Source organism: Colobus angolensis, unplaced genomic scaffold, assembly GCF_000951035.1.
Source record: "Colobus angolensis palliatus isolate OR3802 unplaced genomic scaffold, Cang.pa_1.0 Scaffold220, whole genome shotgun sequence".
Taxonomy (NCBI): domain Eukaryota; kingdom Metazoa; phylum Chordata; class Mammalia; order Primates; family Cercopithecidae; genus Colobus; species Colobus angolensis.
Window position 1 is genome coordinate 2,974,891 of NW_012115378.1, and position 19,151 is coordinate 2,994,041.

At 39.6% G+C, this 19,151-nt stretch overlaps 1 protein-coding gene across 8 annotated transcripts in view; it reads right to left on the reverse strand.

Annotated features, from left to right (window-relative positions):
- Positions 1 to 3,900: 3,900 nt before the first annotated feature.
- DTNA (dystrobrevin, alpha) overlaps positions 3,901 to 19,151 on the reverse strand; it is a 401,960-nt gene continuing 386,709 nt past the window's right edge. For 7 of the 8 annotated variants that reach the window (XM_011943697.1, XM_011943698.1, XM_011943696.1 and 4 more), the window contains 5 exons: positions 17,955 to 18,044; positions 16,056 to 16,224; positions 13,601 to 13,733; positions 10,961 to 11,009; positions 3,901 to 7,987 (listed from right to left, as the gene is read on the reverse strand). In XM_011943697.1, coding sequence (XP_011799087.1) covers positions 10,992 to 11,009; positions 13,601 to 13,733; positions 16,056 to 16,224; positions 17,955 to 18,044 — 410 coding nt within the window. In that variant the 3' untranslated portion in view covers positions 3,901 to 7,987; positions 10,961 to 10,991. The remainder of the gene's footprint in view (positions 7,988 to 10,960; positions 11,010 to 13,600; positions 13,734 to 16,055; positions 16,225 to 17,954; positions 18,045 to 19,151) is intronic. The other variant, XM_011943695.1, reaches the window with a different exon arrangement.

Genomic DNA, 19,151 nt, shown 5'->3' on the forward strand with positions numbered 1-19,151 from the left:
TGTCAAATAATTATTTCATTGCATGTTTATACCAAATTCTGTTTATCCATTCATCAGTTGATGGACATTTGAATTGTTTTCACTCTTTTCGCTATTATGAATAAATGCTGGTATAAATATTTATGTACATATTTCTGTGTATACATGTTTTCATTTTCATAGGAGTAGAATAACAATTCTATGTCATATGGTAACTCTATGCTTAACATTTTTCGGAATCGTCAGACTATTTTCCAAAGTGGTTCCATCGTTATACATTCTCACCAGTTTATAACCATTTTAATGTCTATGCATATATCTTTATTTATTTGCTGCAAAATATTGCATTGTTTAGATATACCACGATTCAGTTAACTGTTTTCTGTTGTCAGATTTTTAAGTATTTATATTTGTGTCTAACAAGTTTAATGTCTTTGAAAGTCCATGATGTGGTGCTATTGAGTTGTAAAGCATGAACGTTTTTGAATCTCTCTTCTACCTCCTTCATTGCCCAACCCCTCTGCCTGACTACCCCACCATACACAATCTTTCACAGGTGCATATTTTTAGTAGCAGATATTCCACTTTCCCTAGCATTGACTGACTTTGCTCATTTAATAGGTTTTTAAACAGGTATAACACCGTTTCAAATTCCAGTCATTTTATTCCTAAATAGGCTGAATATATTTTTTCATATTTATCTTTGAGGTAATTTACTTTTGTGTGAATTTTCTGAAAACAAAAAACTATCACTTTCATTTTATAAATGAGGGTCACAAGCTTCAGAAGGGAAAAAGGGAAAGGAAATGAAGTTGTTGATCTTCCGTCATGTTCTGGAACCTTGCTAGGTGCTTTGCATGTACCTTTTCACTTAATTTATCTCTCAAAGTAACCAATAGGTAAGATTAAACAAACACACATTGCCATTAAGTGGCAGAGTCATTTTTTTAAAGTTTATTTTTACACATCAAAGAGGAGGGGAGGGTTTTATAACTTAGCCTTTCTTCCTCTGAAAGCAATGGAGGCAGATGAAATTGCAGAAGTCATAAAAGAAAGGCTCCTCTTCCAAAAACAATGATTACATATATCCTTTTCACTAAAAAGCTATTTAGAGAGTCAATAGGGAAATATTTTCTATATCAACTTGGTTGTTATAAGCCTATCAACAATATGTAGATTGTCAGCACTATCTTTGTGGATTGATCTCACCAAATGGAAACTAGGAAAAGGAGCAGGCTTGCGAGGGTGTGTGGAGATGGAAATCAGAATCAACTCTGTGGATTTATTGTAGTATTCAACTCCCTGGAAGCTTTTAGAGGAAAAGCAAACATGACTTTTCACTCAGTGTTCCTGAAGATTTCATTAAGAACATAGGAGTTCTTCAAGCTTTAAAATAGCAAAGAGATTCTTTGAACATGATTAAATCAATTCAATTCAATACTCATGTGACAGGTTAATTCCGTTCTTATCTTACTTGACTGATCCGCTGCATCAACACAGTTGATCACCACCACAGCTCCTGATTTTATTCCTACATTTCTGACCATTCCGTTTCAGTCTCTTTTATTATCTCCGTAGTGATGATGTCAAGATTTGTAGCACCAGTTCAGACTTTCCTCCTGAATTTCAAGCCTGTATTTCCACGTCTTTTCACTTGAATGTTTAATAGGCATCTTGAAGGTATTATGTCCAGAAATTAGCTCCTGAAATTATACCCACCCAAATTCTGCTGTTTCCAGTGTTCTTGGTCTTAGTAGTTTAACTTAATTCTCCCAGTTATTTGGGCTCTCAAACTACTTTATTATCCTTATTTCTTCCCTTTCTCTCACAGACATCCAATCTACCCACAAAATCTGTTGGTTTGACCCTCAAAACGTATTTAGAATATAACCATTTTTACTCTACCCTTAGTCCAAACTATCATTATTTCTTTTTGTTTGGATTATTGTGGTGATGTCCTAACCAATCTCCCTGAAAGATTATCTGTAAAATTTATTTCTATACACCCAACAGGCACAATGAACTCTAGGTAGAATAAATTCAGTGAGGTCCACATCAAGACACATTGTAATCAAACTGTTGAATGTCAAAGACAGACAATCTTGAAAGCAACAAGAAAGTAGCAACTATCATGTACAAGGGAATTCTAGTAAGATGAACGGTTGGCTATTTATCAGGAACTATGGAAGCCAGAAAACAGTGGACATATTTAAATTGCTGAAAGAAAAAAATCTATCAACCAAGAATTCTATATCTGGCAAAATTGTCCTTTAAAAGTGAGGGCGAAATTAAGATATTCCCAAACAAACAAAAGCTGGAGGAGTTCACCGCAAGTAGACCTGCCCTGAAAGAAATGCTACAAGGTGTCCTCAAGTTGAAATGAAAGGACACTAAATGGTAACTTGCAGCTGTATCAAGAAATAAAGATCTACAGTAAAAGTAACCACATGGGCAAATATAAAAGCAAGTATTATTGTGTAGTATAATGGAGAATATATGTGGTCTCTCTGGTCTTTGTACCTGGCTCCTGGCACAGAGCTTCAAAAGCCCTTGGAATTACCTGAGTGACAAGAGTATATATTTTATGCTAATGAGGTGAATCTTTGTAGGCTCCTAGATAGCTTCAGAATGGGGACTGGTCACTGGAAAGATCAACCACATGATTAGATGATGGCAACTTCTCTGGTCTTTGTACCTGGCTCCTGGCACAGAGCTTCAAAAGCCCTTGGAATTACCTGAGTGACAAGAGTATATATTTTATGCTAATGAGGTGAATCTTTGTAGGCTCCTAGATAGCTTCAGAATGGGGACTGGTCACTGGAAAGATCAACCACATGATTAGATGATGGCAACTTCTGGGAAGGGTATCTTTATGTTCTATATACAGGAATCCTCAAAGTCCAGGTGATGCTAATTCTGCTGGTCACTGGACTGTATTTTGAGCAGCAAAGAAATAACATTTGCTAAAACTGGCCAGATCATATCACCTGAAGCGCTTATTAAAAATACTGTCCAGATTACCTGACCCTACTCTACATCTGCCAAATCAGAATTAATCAACTTCTCAGGAGGCTTTCATAATTCAATAAATTTGGGAAATGCTGAGGTAGGGCAGAGCTAAATTTGGCCCCTAAGAGATGAAGTGGTGAGTCATTGAAATACAGCCCAAAGGGGTGTGGACAGGAGCTGCTGGACATGCCCTTGGCTCTCACCTTCAAAGGGAAGTAAGTGGACTGTGTGAGTTCCCTCTCGTGATTATCTCAGGTCAGTATTTGCCTTTGTAATTGATGGAGAACTTCTTAATTTCTCTTTCTAGTGCTTCTAGAGTGTTGACAGCTGTTTCCATGGACTTCAAATCAACCCAACCCTGTAAGCACAGACTTTCAGCACCATAGAGTCAGATTTCCCAAAAATGCTATTCTTGAAGTATAGAGCCAGACTCACAGGTCCTGTAAAGAAAACAGATCTTTGAGCAAGTGAAACACCCAACCTTCCATTGCATGGGACTCACAGAGGTTCTGAGGGAGAGATGTGAATGGAAGGAGTGATTATCACTGTGGACTCTATTTCTTCCATCTGTGCATGCAAGATTTATATCTGTATGTGTTTGTTTTAAAGTTTTATTGAGGTATAATTGATATACAATAATCTGTACCTATTTAATATATACAATTGGATGAGTTTGGACATACATATACCTGGGAAACCATCACCACAATCAAGGTAATAGACATAGCCATCACCTCCAAAAGTTTTTTTGTGTCCCTTTGTGGTTTGTTTCTGAGATAAGAACACTTAACATGTGGACTCTTGACACTCTCTTTGAATCTCTTAATTTGATTGCTGTTGCTGTCACCACATTGACCTCCTAGGCCTGCTGATCCTCCTTTATCACTAACTCTAGAAAAAAAACAAACCAAACACCACAAATTCATTTATTCAGTAATTCAACAAAAAAACCATTGAGCACTTAATATTTGCAGAATACATGGCTAGATGCAGAGGATTCAAAGAATTGAGTGAAGTCACATAAAGTGTTAAGAACAGTGTGCGACACAAACATGAAATATGTTAGCTGTTAGAATTTCAAACTCATTTCCATATCAATTATAATAAGGATTTCCATAAACAGCAGAATAGTATTTCTATCAGATACTCACAGATGCTAATTAAACAGTAGAATGGTTAAAAACTATGTGTCCCCCAAGGCAAGAGAAGGTGAGCTATTTTGCCTCAGTGGCTCAATATTCCATCAGTGGGTCCTGCTTTAAACTGCAAGTACTTACCTGCCTTCCTTCTTTCAACAGACTGACTCCAGGTTGCTTTAGGAAAGATTCATTGAAACAAAGGAATAAAACACCCAAGATATAGTGTTTTTAAAAACATTTTTTAATGAAGAAATAATTCCACTCCAAAATATAGACACACAATTAAATAGTTTAATCACTTCAAAATATAACATGTCCCCAGGAGGTTCCAACACACACACACATACACACAAAACAATACTTAACAGCAATACAAAAATCCATACAATAGTATTTTTTTTTTTTACAATACCAATGAATATTGTGAAATCTTTAGTGTCTCTGAATTATTTCAAATGGTGTCAAATTGCAGTAGTCACAATTAAAAATGTCTTACAGTTAATTCGCCTCAAGATGTAACACTTCTGATTTTTTTTTTTTTTTCTCTTTTTGGTTCAAAAGTAAAAATGCCCTTTCTTCTAAGGACAGTGGAGTTCTCACTTGTGGCTCCTGGTGTGGAATCGAACCAAGGTGAATGCAGCAACCAAAGATTGCTGGATTTACAAGATCTATCTATAGTTAACAGCCAAGAACTAATAAGGGTGGACAAAGATGATCAAAATAAAAGCAGACATCAGTGCTAAATTATGATGCAACAGTTTGGCTCATGCATATAAGAAAATACATAGTATATCACAACAAAGGCCACACACTCTTAATGCAATTCAGTTCACATTACTACTTACAAATGAACCTTCCCTGCCTTATAGTAGATCATTCGAGAATCCATTTTTCACAATCTCCAGCACAACTCCCTCTGACCAACCAAACTTACCCCGACTTCCGTCCTGACCAACCACAACTGTTTCCTGAATCCCATGCAGTAGATTTCACCTTCCTCCCCTCCTCCATTAACATGGCGCTGTAGGGGAGGGTTGGCTGTGTTAGACCAGTGCTTATTAATAGGCTACCAGCTCTGATGGAGATGGATGTGCAATTCATTGTGGAACAAGAAAGAAACAACCCCCACAAGATGTAGTTGTATCTAATGGACACTACAAGTGAAACCTGCTGGGTTTGCACTTAGAACAGGCCCCAAAAGTAAATCTGGAGAGCCAAGGAAAGAAACCCACCAAAAAACACAAAACCCCAAAATAACACACGCCATTTTGTCTCGGTTACAGGACAGGGGTGCTTGAGTCTGGTCTCAGTGCTGACGTGGAGCTAAGAGAAAGAAAAGGTGGCTGGTTAGTCAGAAATTGGTCATTGGCGGCAGTTTCCAGAGTCCTTGCAGTAGCTTTATATGATGGTATCAACAACCATGTGATGGAGTTGGTTGGCAATGAAATAGCTATGACAACGGGGAAGGTTATCAGCAGAACAGTTCAAATCTTAGACGAACATTTTGATGTAGAAACACAAAGAAACAACATATGCCAGCTCGGTCCAGTCAGTGGTGGAGTGCCACGTGCAGGATTTAAGTTCTGAGTTCAAGAACTACCTGGCTATGATTTCAAGCTGACAGCATTATAGGTAGCTGGGATGTAGTGGTTTTCAGTACTGAGTATGAGGCACCAGTGGCCACCTGCTCCATCTAGAGAGGTATGGGTTCACAGAGGATGGGCAGTGGAAAAGAGATGAACATTAAGACACCCCAACAAAACCCGCAATAAAAATCAATCTGTGCAAAGAAATCTGAGAACTGTGCAGTTGTGCCACTTTGGTGTCAGCCTGTGCTCAGGGACATTTTTCAGGCGGGTTCTCTGGAGAGATGTATGACTAAGTACGTCAAGGGACAGGATGGGCCTCTCACTAATGCCAGTCGAGCGCTTTATCCCCAAGGCAAGTGATTTGGTTTCAAAGGGCAGCCAAGGAGATGATGTCTGACCAAACGCAGACATGTGAACATCGTACAGCCGCCCTCTGCAGAGGGGGCATGAAGATGTCAGGACTTGGCTGGGCATCCACCAACTATGAACGTTTTGTGTGGGTTTGGAGAAGGTTTTTGCCAGTCCCAGAAGCAAAAGTGAATCACAGAAACTTTCTTGCTTATTCTGAGTAAGGCCTTTTCAGAGACTTTATTATACGAACTTCATTCTAAAGCAGTAGTTCTCAACCTTTAGCGAGCATCAGAATCACCTAGAGGGTTGATTAAAACAGATTTCTGGACCCACCCCCAGAGCTTCTGATTCAGTAGGCCTGAGGTGGGACTTTAGAATTAGTATTTCGGAGACCTTCCTAAGTGTTGCAGATGCTGCTGGTCCAGGGGACACACTTTGAGAATTATTCTAAAATGTTCTCTCCTTTCTTTTAAAGGAGAGGCAGGAATTCCAGAGAAACTGCTAATTTAAGCCTAATGTGTTGAATATGTCGCAGGCTTTTTAAAAAAATCAAATCTGGAAGCAATTAGAAGATTACTTTTTCATTTTCCCCAGAATTCCCAAACGAGGTCTTTAGGGCCCTCTAAAGAGGGTTCTTAGAAAAGACTATCCCAGTCTTTTATCCTCTTGTCTTTGATAGTTCTGTTGCACTTCAGCTTTTCACTGAGTGCAAAATCCCAACTCAACTTAGAAGAGCCTGTCTCCTTTCACATGACCACAGAAGGCTACATGCAGAACACCAGGTGGCCAGCTAAGGCAATCAACATTCAGAAATAAAAGGAGAGCGAACGTTTGCAAGCGCACTTTAAGCCTGTACATTTAAAGCTGAAGGCCTCCAAACAACTTGATAGGGGAACTTGTGAACGAGCAGTGCTGTTAAAGACATGCTTTCTAAAGCCAAAACGAGAGGAACAAGACCATGGAAGAGCAGAGATAACTTTAGTCCGTTTGGGGATCTTATGGCACCTGTGGTTTATAAACAGCTTTAGTAACGCGTATTTCAAAACATAGTTCACAGTTTTTAAGAAGATCTGTGCTGATTTTTAAAAACTAGATTCTATATAATTTGAATGTTGCCTTTTTTGAATATGGTATCTATTTGGAAAAAAATATTTACACTAAATTCTATGGCTGATTTGCTAGAGTATCTTGAAAGAAAACAACCCCAAGTTGGAAAGAGGCCCCAAAGAATAGATTATTCCTGGTGTGTTTGGTTCAAGTCACTGCTCACAGAGACTTGGAGTCAACTACAGACCGTGCAGGCCAAGGACCCTTCTTGGCTTCCAGGCTCTGAGTTTGTACACTCAGGAACCAAATTCTTCAGGGTGAGTGAATGATTGCAAGTGGTTGTTTTTTTCCAATTGCTGTGAAAAAAAATGTACAGTGTATAATAAACTGTTTTGCTAAAATCCAAACAATTCAGAAATCAAACGTCTAGCTATAAACAGTATTAATATTGTCATTGTAAACTGAACAGGTTCAATATCATGTGCAAAGGTTTAAAATGCTTGTTAATACTGCCATTGTGTATAACAGCAGCATGGGTTTTCAGCCTGTGTTTGTTTGCTTTTTAACCAGAGATGAACCATGTTACAGAGGATGTAGCTGATAAGTTAACTTTGAACAAAAGTCTTTTTTTTTTTTCCTTCTCGAAACACACACCTATGCACTAAAAATCTTAGAACAAAAAGTTAGCTGCACTATAGTCATCAGAACACATCTTTAGGGGTGGGGGGTTTGTCGGGAGCTGCTGGGTGTGGTGGCTCCTCTCTTCGGTGAGGCTGCTGCCAGGCTGCTGTCTTCCTCCTCTGTGTGGCCACAGGGCTCTCCATCATCACCAGTTTTCATGTTACTTTCATCATCTGTCTGACTATAGCTTGCCTGGGAATAAGGAATGTGTAATTTTTTTTAAAGATGCAAATTGTGTCTAAATTAGGGTTATGAAGCTTAGGATCCCCCCCTTTCCCCGATACAGACGAAAGCACACATGCGCACACACACACACACATGCACACACACACTCCTTTCCTATGACAATCAGGAATTAATGTCCTAGGACACTGTGTGCTACTGCATCTTCTGGAAGAGAGGACAGGAAGTCCTCTATGTGGATCTCTTTCTTAGTGGGTACCGGAGGCGTCTGGAGGGGAAAGGCAACACAAACAGAAATATTTGTGCTGTCCTTTGGACAAAGAGATAAAACCAGTGACCCATCATTAGGATGCCACGTTGGTTTTTAAAAAATCTACTGTGGATGGTCCAATCCTCTATTTTCCATTAGGATGTGAGTGGCCAAGGAGAGTGGTGTGCCATGTGGCCACAGGATGTAACAGGGACAAATTCAATACCTAAGTGGGCCAAAATGGAGTCTTGGAGGACCCTAAGCTGAGTGCCATTATGTATACTGTTTCTTCACAAGTGGCTAGTTGAAAACCAATAAGCCAGGTTTTAAACTATTCACTCTTTTTAGTATTGTATGTTGATAAGTGCGTACTTATTTTCAAATAGGTCTAAAGCTCTTTCTGAGCAGATGTTGCACCTTCTATTTCTCTGGCATCCACCTTCTGCCCCTTCCTCATGCAAGGCTCTCTCTGCCTTCGTGGATGGCTAATGTCAGGCTGATGAACTGGCTTCAGACCCTTGGATAAGAGACACATATACTTTGGGATAATTTCTGGTCTTGCAGTATAGTCAGGAAGTCTAAACAGAAATATTTTAATAAAATAAACTGGTCTAAAATGTACCTGTACTTCTTGGTTACATTAAGAAAGAGTACAATAGGATAGAGTCAGCTGCTAAAATGAAAAGCCACTAGTTTTTATAACATTCTATCAAGTTTTAAATGAATTTGCCTATGTGGCTGATTGAATGACAGGCTGGTTCTTGTTCAGAGTTCTGTGGAATTCCGGCTAGGTAGACTACAGGATGCAGTAAATGGCAAAGACTACAACTGTCTAATTTTTCACTGCTAAATTTGCAACAAAAGATTTAAAAAATGGCCTAGGAACTTCTAGCGTACTGGTATTTTTGGCTTTTAGGTACCAAATGCTACTTTTTATCTGAGTTTAAGGCAAGCACATTTTATTAGACTTTCAAAAATATTTTTCTAAGAACTAGCTACTGATGTTTAAATAATGTGCAGAACAACAATGATCAAATTGCTGAAGCTAAGAGAAAGAAAATGCTATTAAAGGAAAAGGCCTGCCCCTTGGGACTAAGTTTGTTATAATTGGAGTGAATATTTTCAGAAACAGCTCCTGGGAATTTTTTCGTTCTAGTTGTAATGAGTCAGGAGAGCATGTGGCGTGGTACTCTCAAATCCAAGAGAAGCAGAATAGAGAGTGGTCAATGAGCTCCTTCCTCACTGCTCATAAAGTATATAATACGATCATAGCAATGACTCCGTGATTTTCACTTGCTTAATTTTAACCTGAGGACTGAGACAGGATGTCAGTAGCATTTGCACTAGCATGTATTCTTAAGTAGTATGTCATTTAACAGATATTTGTTCCTTTTTCAAATTATTAATAGCAACCAGCATTGATAGCATTACTGTCCACTGCACTATAGACTTATGGGATTCCATGGTTGGGAAAGCTCAAATGTTTGGGCCAGTGCAGTCAGAATCCTTTGAGAGGTATATTCACTTTGAACTATCATGGGGGTATCTAATTGGCTATTAACTGGAGCCAGAGAAAAAATCTAGACTTATGGAACAGTGTGGCCCACAGTGTGCCAAGTCATCATATGTAGCTGCATCCTAGCCTTGTTTATAAAAGTAGAAGAGAGAGAAAGCCAGTTCTGGGTCCCAGTGTTTCCCGTACACTTAGCTAAACACTATGGCAGCTGCCAGGTATTGAAGTGCTATAAAGCACTGAACATAGGGGCAGGCATACATGTGAATGTTCATAATAAATGATAATGTGCCTTGCACTATGCCAAGCTCTTTAAAAACTATATCCCAGTGAGTAGGATATGGTTTTTAATACGGGCCTCTTCTGTGGTGATACATAATACCAGCCTCTTCTGTGAGGCTACTATGCAATCTGTTGTATAGAGGAAACTGAGGCTAATACAGGTTTAATAATTTGCCCAAAGTTTTGCTGCTAGGATTTGGTGAAATCCATATTTGAAATGGGTCTATTAGAGTCTGGCGCCTAAGGTTCAGACCACTACAGTCAAGTGCTAATCTCTCTGCATTAAAAAACTACTGAGGATTCTCCACATATTTAGGTAGGGCTTTGGAGTGGTTTCACATGCCATGAAAATCATATTTTAAATTAATTTATATACTGCTGAATTCCACAATGGAGTTGAATCAGGTATTCCAAAACCATACGGCTGCAGAATTTTTCCTCTGTTTGGGCTCTTTTGTTCTTTTTAATAATGCATGGTTTTTCTTTCACTCACTGAGACACACACATTTGATCTCTTGAGCCCTAGGTATAGTATGACTAGTAAGCTGGCCCATCTCTAGAGGTACTGACTTTTCCTTTTCAAGTGCTAGAGTGGCTACAAATTCTGATATTGTTATGGATTGGTGATGTGACAAACTTATTGGTAAGTTTCATAGCCACAGAGGATTACTGGAACATCGCTAGGTTTAGAAGTTTTGTGCCAATTTTCCTAGCTAATAGAGTAAGAAGTCAACTCCCAAGGATGTCTGGCAAATCTCTACTAGTTTATAATGAAACACTCCATAGACTGAGGTGATTCTTTGATATCAGCAGGGAAGGAGGATATTTTATCACATAGAAAGAAATGACTAAGAGAAGTGATTGTGAATTTACATTATAAGTTATCAGAATTGAGCGTACAGTGGCCATATTTCCTCCTAAATAAGATGGTACTTACTTGAGAGGAGTGTGATAAAAGGATATTGCATTCAACCTTGCAAGCTGACCTGTGGGTGACAAAGGACACAAACGAGAAAGGTGACATGTCAAGTCTGTGATGCAGTCAAGCTGGTGAATTATTTGGCAGGAAGCCATGCACAAAGACGCAGAGAGAGAGTCTACTGAATGAGAGTAGCATTCCGATCCATCCAACAACCATATGCTCACAGAGCATTCAAGGAAAACCACTTTGACATCCTCCAGGGCATATGTTTTGAGTGGAGATACACAGGCCTGTTAGATTCTCCCAGCCTCTTCCCTGTCCTTTTCTTAGAAGTCATGAGGCATGGAAAAGAAAGGAGAGGGAGAGGGAGCTTAATATTTACGAGTGATGGTAAAACCTCCAATTGAATCTTAAGTCATTAGTAGAAATTCCCTTCATTTTACACATAGAAGGTTACATTTTTAATTCATTCAAATGAATAAAAATCTAATATTTTATATGGAATAGTGTAAGCCTGCCTCCCTTAAAGAAAAAAAGAAAAACCCTAGAATTTCAGTTACTGCTGCCACTGAAATACAGAAAGTGACATGAACTCAAAGAGGGAGGCCTAATAGACGCTTCTAATAGCATGAACCAGAACACTGGTTATTTAGTCACATTTTTCTTTCTTTCTTTCTACACAGCAGAGCCTAATGAGATATGTGTAGGAATGCCAACCCTCAGAGTTCCCAGAGATGCCCTGGCAGTTTCATTCCAGGCTGGTTTCCTTCTGTGGAGGAGCCATGGAAGGTGCCAGGAAAACTGCACTCTCCACGGGTTTGCAATCAGGCAACTTTGCTTCTGAAGCGTGGGAGCATGGCTCTACATATATAGTCACTCATGTTTTTCTTTTCCCCTCTTTCTTTGGTATGGCTAGACCAACATTTTAGTTGCTTCTGAAATGTGGTTGTTAAACTGAAAAGGCAAATGGAACATTCCAAAGAGGCAAAACTTTGTTTTTATATTGCTGGGATGGAATTGGTGGGCTTCCGTTTCTCTCCTGCTACAATCTTCTTGGAAAAATATTTCAAGGCTTTATCTATAGACATATGAGAAATAGGAGATAATTTATTCTTTCTGCTTCTCTCTCTCTCTCTCTTTTTTTTTCAATAACAAAGTAAGAGAGGGCACTGCTGCCCTAATAATATCCTGAAAGGCTGGGTATGGTGGCTTATGCGTGTAATCCCAACACTTTGGGAGGCCGGGGTGGGAGGATTGCTTGAGACCAGAAGTTCAATATCAGCTTGGACAACATGGTGGACCCTGTCTCCACAACAAATAAAAACATTAGCCAGGTGTGGTGGTGTGCACCTGTAGTCCCAGCTACAGGAGGCTGAGGTGGGAGCACCGCTTGTGCTCAGGAGTTCGAGGCTGCAGTAAGCTATGATTATGCAATTGCACTCCAGCCTGGGCAACAGAATGAGACCCTGTCTCAAAAAGAAAAAACAAAAACAAAAACAAAACAAAACAAAAAAACAAAAAATCAAAAGAATGTGCAGAAAACTTGTCTGGCCATTTGACAGAAAGTCTGACAGGATAAAATAACCAATGAGGCCCAGGAAAAAGCTGGTCTCAACCAGGCAAACATCCCTGAAATACCAGAACCCCAAGCAAACGCCTGTGAATTAAAGGGAAAAGGAACACATCAGGAAGACAAACAAGGCAATAGAACGATCTCCACGGGGAAATGCATGGCCTTTAGGATGAGTCGCTGGTTACATTTATTCCCCATTGTATATGTCATGTTCAGTGAATTTTCAGGTGGCTAACATACTCCAGTACATCTGAAAATCTGTCCGTCCACACCTTGCTGAACACAGGCCTGCAGTTCCCCCAACATTTCTCCATGAGGTTTGCCATTCTCCTACTTACACTTGGCATGAGGTGGGCAATGAGGAAGGCTGAGGGCAAATAATTCAAGGGAGGTGGCGGGTTTATGCTTATTCAATTTTCTTGTGCCCTGCTCTTTGCATCCATTTAAAAGTAATTATGAGAAAAAGCATCTTTCTTAATGGGCCTGAAAGAGTTTGGACTGTTAGTTACCATGTTTTTTTTCCAATATAAGAAGGCCACTTATCACTTTCTATGGTGGAATTTAAAAGAATACATGGTGAGTGACAGTTATAAGAAGTGGGTGCAGTGGCTCACACTTGTAATCCCAGCACTTTGGGAGGCTGAGGTGGGCGGATCACGAGGTCAGGAGTTCGAGACCAGCCTGGCCAATATGGTGAAACCTCGTCTCTACTAAAAAATACGGAAATTAGCTGGGCGTAGTGATGCGCACCTGTAGTCCCAGCAACTGGGGAGGCTGAGGCAGAAGAATTGCTTAAACCAGGGAGGCAGAGGTTGCAGTGAGCCAAGATCACACCACTGCACTCCAGCCTGGGTGACAGAGTGAAACTCTGTCTCAAAAAAAAAAAATAAAAAAATTAAAAAAAAGCAGCATTTAATATTTGTACTGTCTAGAAGACATGGATTAAGGAGTAAAATCAGCGAATTTTGGAAAGGGAGGGTGGAAGGAAGGAGAAGGCCCTGATTCTGCAAGTCATGTCAAAGACCCAGCTAACAAGGGATTGAGGCAGAAGAGGTGGGGTGGGTGGGCCTGGATCCCAGTACCTGATAGGCTTCATCCTGCAGCTTCTGTTTCAGGTATTCCTCCATCTTGAGCTCATTCTCCAGCTGCCGGACAGAGTCATTTTCATAGTTTTCATCCTCAGGTCGCACATAGGGATCTGCATCCTCCGTAACCCTGAGAATAAACCACAGATAACATCTTAGAGTGAATCTTAGAATTACAAGTGGGATTCGTGTGTGAGCTGTAGTTTATTGGCACCTTTATTTCTCCTTAGTTCTCCAAGTCACTTTCATGTCTTCTTTAGTAATTCCTAAAGAAAAACTTGGAAACATTTTGGAGGTTGGAAGCAATATATGATCAAGGTATTTTCATACACAATTTTTTTATGGCAGTTGTGGTCATAGGTCATCTCTCTTTTCCTAGGGTTTACTGAAATGGGTTGGCCCTTTAAATGTTCTATAATTTTCAAAATGGCAAACATCTTTTGAGGGGATACAAAGTTTTCCCAATCTGAGGGGTCTTTTTATTCTTCTTCAGAATAGAACCCAAGATCGCTTTATGTATGGAGAGTGAGCCCTCTAGTGAAGTAATGCTTAAGGACATTTGGCTTTAATTTAATCTCTTTTGTGTTACCCACACATGCACATACACATATGAATGCACACCACATTCATGCCTTATTTTTATAGAATTAAGTCTTAGAATATCAGCTAGTCGATGCCAGGAGGGCTACTAACCCATAACTCTTGATCTTAGCTCTAAATCTGAAATAAAAGCATTTTAATTATCCAATTCCACTCTGAAATAAATAGTTAAAAATGACTTCATTCCCTAATGTGGGACTCTGTCTCTATCTTCTCATCCTAGACTATGCAAAGCTCTTCATGGGGCTGGACGTAAGTTTGCTACCTAAATCAGAAGACTAAAAGATTCTCAGGGTAAAACACAAGGGCATGTTTAGACAATAGAGATATTAAATTATTTCTTAAAATGAAATAAGTGGTCAAGAAGAAGTTTCTAGGCTGGAACTTGAACGTTGTCGTTCATGTTTATTTATAGCTGTACAACATGTTCTGGTTATTTTTGGAGGTTTGGGGCCAGCCTAAATGGGTCTGCCTAGGCCTCTGTTAACTTTCCTTCCCTAACTCCTGAGTCACACGTTGGTAGCTGGTACTGCTACTGAGCGTACCAGGGCTAGCAGATTAGGGTGGCCTCAACAGTCTCGGACTTTAGAATTGAGACAAGGAAATTCTAGCTAACTGCCATATAAACGCTTAATAATAAAAAGTCAAATAGATATGCATTTACCAGACAAAACAGATGACAACTAATTCACTATTTTGAATAACAAATCCAACAATTCTAGAATACAGAAGAAAGGACAAGAAAGCAAACTCTATTAAGCAGCAGCGTACTGCCATGTTAAGTCCCATTATGATGGTTTTGTTTTGATCCTATTCTCTCTGCTGCTTCACAGCTGACTCTCAGACCACACCTCTTGATAATTCTCCATGATTACTGATCGTTTATTCACGGCTTGGATTGGGAGCCAAACACCAGAAAGGCCTCTGGTTAGTTTCTTCTCTGAGTCTTTAATATGGCCAGTTTATTTTTATACACTAGTCTGAAGTACTTTTCGTATTAAGCAACACCACCCTTCTGTAGTATTTTTAGCGTTCAGACACTCCCTCCCCCCAGCTTTTGGGTCAGCGTTTGCCCACGTTTCCCATAACTCCATGAACCATGGTCTCCTAATGGGCCACTTTCTTCCCTTCTTTGGTTTTCCTCCTTTCCCTCCCAAGTTGGGCTCTGCAGCTCTGTCCCAGCTTTGCCTTTGTTTCTCAGCTTTGGTTTTCTCTGCTGACTACTTTGAGCTGATCCAGGGTCACAGAAAGTCTAGTGGGGACGTCACTGATACTGCTGGTTTCTGACAAGCTCCAGAACTGGGTGGAAACTTTCGCAAATAAGTCTTTAGAGGGTCAGATTTATACATATTCAACAAGTCAACCAAACTGGATTTCTTTATAATGAGATTTTATACATGTACTTATTCGAATTCCAAATACTTATATGATGTTGTTTACACCAATTCTGAACAGAGACCTCTCCCATGTCATGGTATCCTCTAAGTGCAAATACAATAAGTTCAGAAGATAGGATGATTTATCTCCTGAAGTAGTCTGAGTCCTAAAAGGGTGGCAGCAGTTTTTTAATACTATTTTGTATAGAACTAGCACTGTGCCTTGGGCAAGGCAGGCTCTTGATAGGCACTGGTTGGTTTAGGTTATTGATAACTCTCTGGAAATTGTAAGAGGGGAGATATCACAATGCCGAATTTAAATGTAGCACCATTCTGTATCTCTGGCAGAAAAGAAAACTATGTCACCCCTTTTGAAGGTTAAAAAAAACCCCTAAACAATTATGCTTTTACTTTCTTATTGCCTCCTACGGATTGTTTTGTTACTGTGAAAATGCCTCCAAGCGCAAGATACTCACATGTCGCCACGCATGGTACTTGTGGTAGCTCCACTGTGAATATACCCAGGTTTTCGGGCATGGATTTGCGCTAGAAAAGCCTTCTCAGAGGTTGGTGAGGGAACAAGATCCTCAAACTGAGTCCGTGCAAATTCAGAATCCACATTACTCTCTGTTTCACTCCCAACCTCTAGCAGATACAATTGAAGAAATAAAGAATGACTTGTTAGATTTTTTATGACCTGCAAATAAAGGAGCAGGCTTAACAAATCAACCTGTGCTGTGTAAAATGTTAACCAGTTATCATATTTTAATCAAGTACATTTTTATTTTTTCAAAATAAGAATTGATATTGACATGAATGACTATAAAATCAGTTGGTATACAGCATTTTTTAAATCTCAGAAATGTTATGAGGAATTTTTGCCATCTTAGTAACTGACTTAACTTTTTAAAACTTGTGGTTTTTCCCTTCTGTAAGAGTCTTAACTAAAATTGTTACTTTTGCTTAATATTACACTAATTTAAGAAATATGAGTTAAAACCTGAACCTAACCATAAAGTATTCACCTAAAATGCCGAAAATATGAACTTAAAATATGAAGTGAACCCTATCACTTAATACTTTAAAGAATTATGAGTATAAACTAACAGTACTTAAGACTTCTACACCAGGGATAACTTTGTACTCATCATTTGCTAGGGCCGTGGCTACCTGCCATTAATCATGATGTATTAACTACTATCATTTAATTCTGTTTGGTAATCTTAACTTAAATTAGCAGCAACAATTTTCAATTGAGAGGCTTTAAGAAAGTTAAGTCCAGGATTTTTTTAATACTGAAGTTTTATTTCTCATAGCTGTCGTAATCTCAACCATAAGACCATAGTCTTGCCAGACAAATCTCTTGCTAGGTCGGCCTTAAGGAATAGATGGAGATGTATTAGTAACTGGTAGGATATTTATTTGCATATTCATACTGCTAAAGTTTTGAACACTCTTTGTAGTATTAGGAGGATAAAAAGTCTCCTTAAATTTTATGCTATTTATTTCTGGGCAGATCTATCTTCAGAGATATTGCAAAGGTAAATTTCAATTTGAAATTCAAATTCAAATGATCAGGCATTCTAAATTAATGAAACCTAAATAGATAAGGGCTGGAAATCCCAGCACTTTGGGAGGCTGAAGCAGGATGATCATTTGGGCCCAGGAATTCAAGACCAGCAAGACCCCATCTCAAAAAATAAATAAATAAAACATTTGACCCTATAAAATAACTTTACCATCATGTTGCTTTAGGTCACCATAGATGTGAACAGTGCCTGTCTTTGGATTCCAGAATTATAGGTCAGTTTGAATATTTTTCGTTGTTCTTTTCTGCCTTTTTCAAACTTTCTATATTGAGTATGTATTAATAGTCTTTTAATAAGCAAAATATAAACATTACTTTAAAAATCTGAATAGGCCAGGCATAGTGGCTCACACACTTTGGGAGGAAAAGGCAGGAGGATCACTTGAGGCCAGGAGTTTGAGACCAGCCTGGGAAACATAGCAAAGACTCTGTCTCTATGAAAACAAACAAACAACATTAGCCAGGTGTGCTGGTATGTGCTTGTAGTCCCAGCTACTGGGGAGGCTCAGGTGGGAGGATTGCTTGAGTCCAGGTGTTTGACATGCCAGTGAGCTGTGATGGTGCCACTGCACTTCAGCCTGGCAACACAGAGAGATGCTATCTCAAAAAACAAAACAAAAATTAAAAAAAACCAAAAACCTCAAATCTGAATGGACCAACAGAATACCACGTGGAGCTTTAAACAATCTTTTGATATTAGACCATGAGCAGATCTCTAGGAGACGCCCCCAGCACTTACGGACCCCTCCATGATGAGCAGACAAATGAAAGGGAATCAGGAGCTCACCAGAATTCAGCTCTTTCACAAGAGAGGACATAGTGTTAGTGATGGAATCCGCAGCCACTAGCAAGTCATTTCTTAAATTTCTTCTCGAACCTTCAGGGAAGAAGAAATAATTTAAAAAACCAAAGCCTTCCTTTTATCCTAAATTTTTATGTTGTTTGTTTATCTTTCCCATTAATAACCTAAAGCAAGAAAACTTCTAAGACTTCTCCTTTTCAGAAGTGCTTTGGTTCATTTCCGGAAAAAACAACAACAGCAACAAAACACCGCTTAGGGCAGTGGGTCCTGCGGTAAGAAGACATGGCTAATGATGGAGCTTCATATATTATTTGTCCAAATGGGGACAATTTTGAAAGTGAAAGAGAGCAGTATGAATCAGACTGGCTGACCTGGCAAAACTGGGATGGTCCCAGGTAAACCAGTGTGTGTGGTCACTTTTCTTAAGAGTAATCCTGGCTGGGCGTGGTGGCTCATGCCTGTAATCCCAGCACTTTGGGTGGTGGCTCATGCCTGTAATCCCAGCACTTTGGGAGGCCGAGGTGGGTGGATCATGTGAAGTCAGGAGATCGAGACCATTCTGGCTAACACGGTGAAACTCCGACTCTACTAAAAATACAAAAAAATTAGCTGGGCGTGGTGGCGGGCGCCTGTAGTCCCAGCTACTCGGGAGGCTGAGGCAGGAGAATGGTGTGAACCCCGGGAGGTGGCACTTGCAGTAAGCCGAGATTGCGCCACTGCATTCCAGCCTGGGCAACAGAGCAAGACTCTGTCTCAAAAAAAAAAAAAAAAAAGAATAATCCACACAGATGAAAAGTCAGGTTTGCCAGGAGAGCTGTGCCTTCCTAGCTGCTGTTACTGTTCTTGCCCTTACCTGGTGGCTGAGCACTTTTGATTCTGGCCTCTACTAGGACATGCGCTGTCTCCTATGAGGGCTCCTGGAGCTCTTCCTGCCAGTATAAGTACCACTTGGGAATGAGAAACCCACATGCACTGAATGCCCCCAGAGTGTGAGAAAGGGGTGAGGATTCTTGTTCTTCTGCCAAGATATGGGCAGATGCATTTCTGATACTACGAATTGGAACTTAGACTATGTTTCTTAATGGCAGAGAATGATTATTATTTTGTTTCAGGCACACTAAGGCTTAAATGGATGCTTGTGATCCAGCCTGGGAGTAGGGAAAGTAAAGAGAGATAATTACC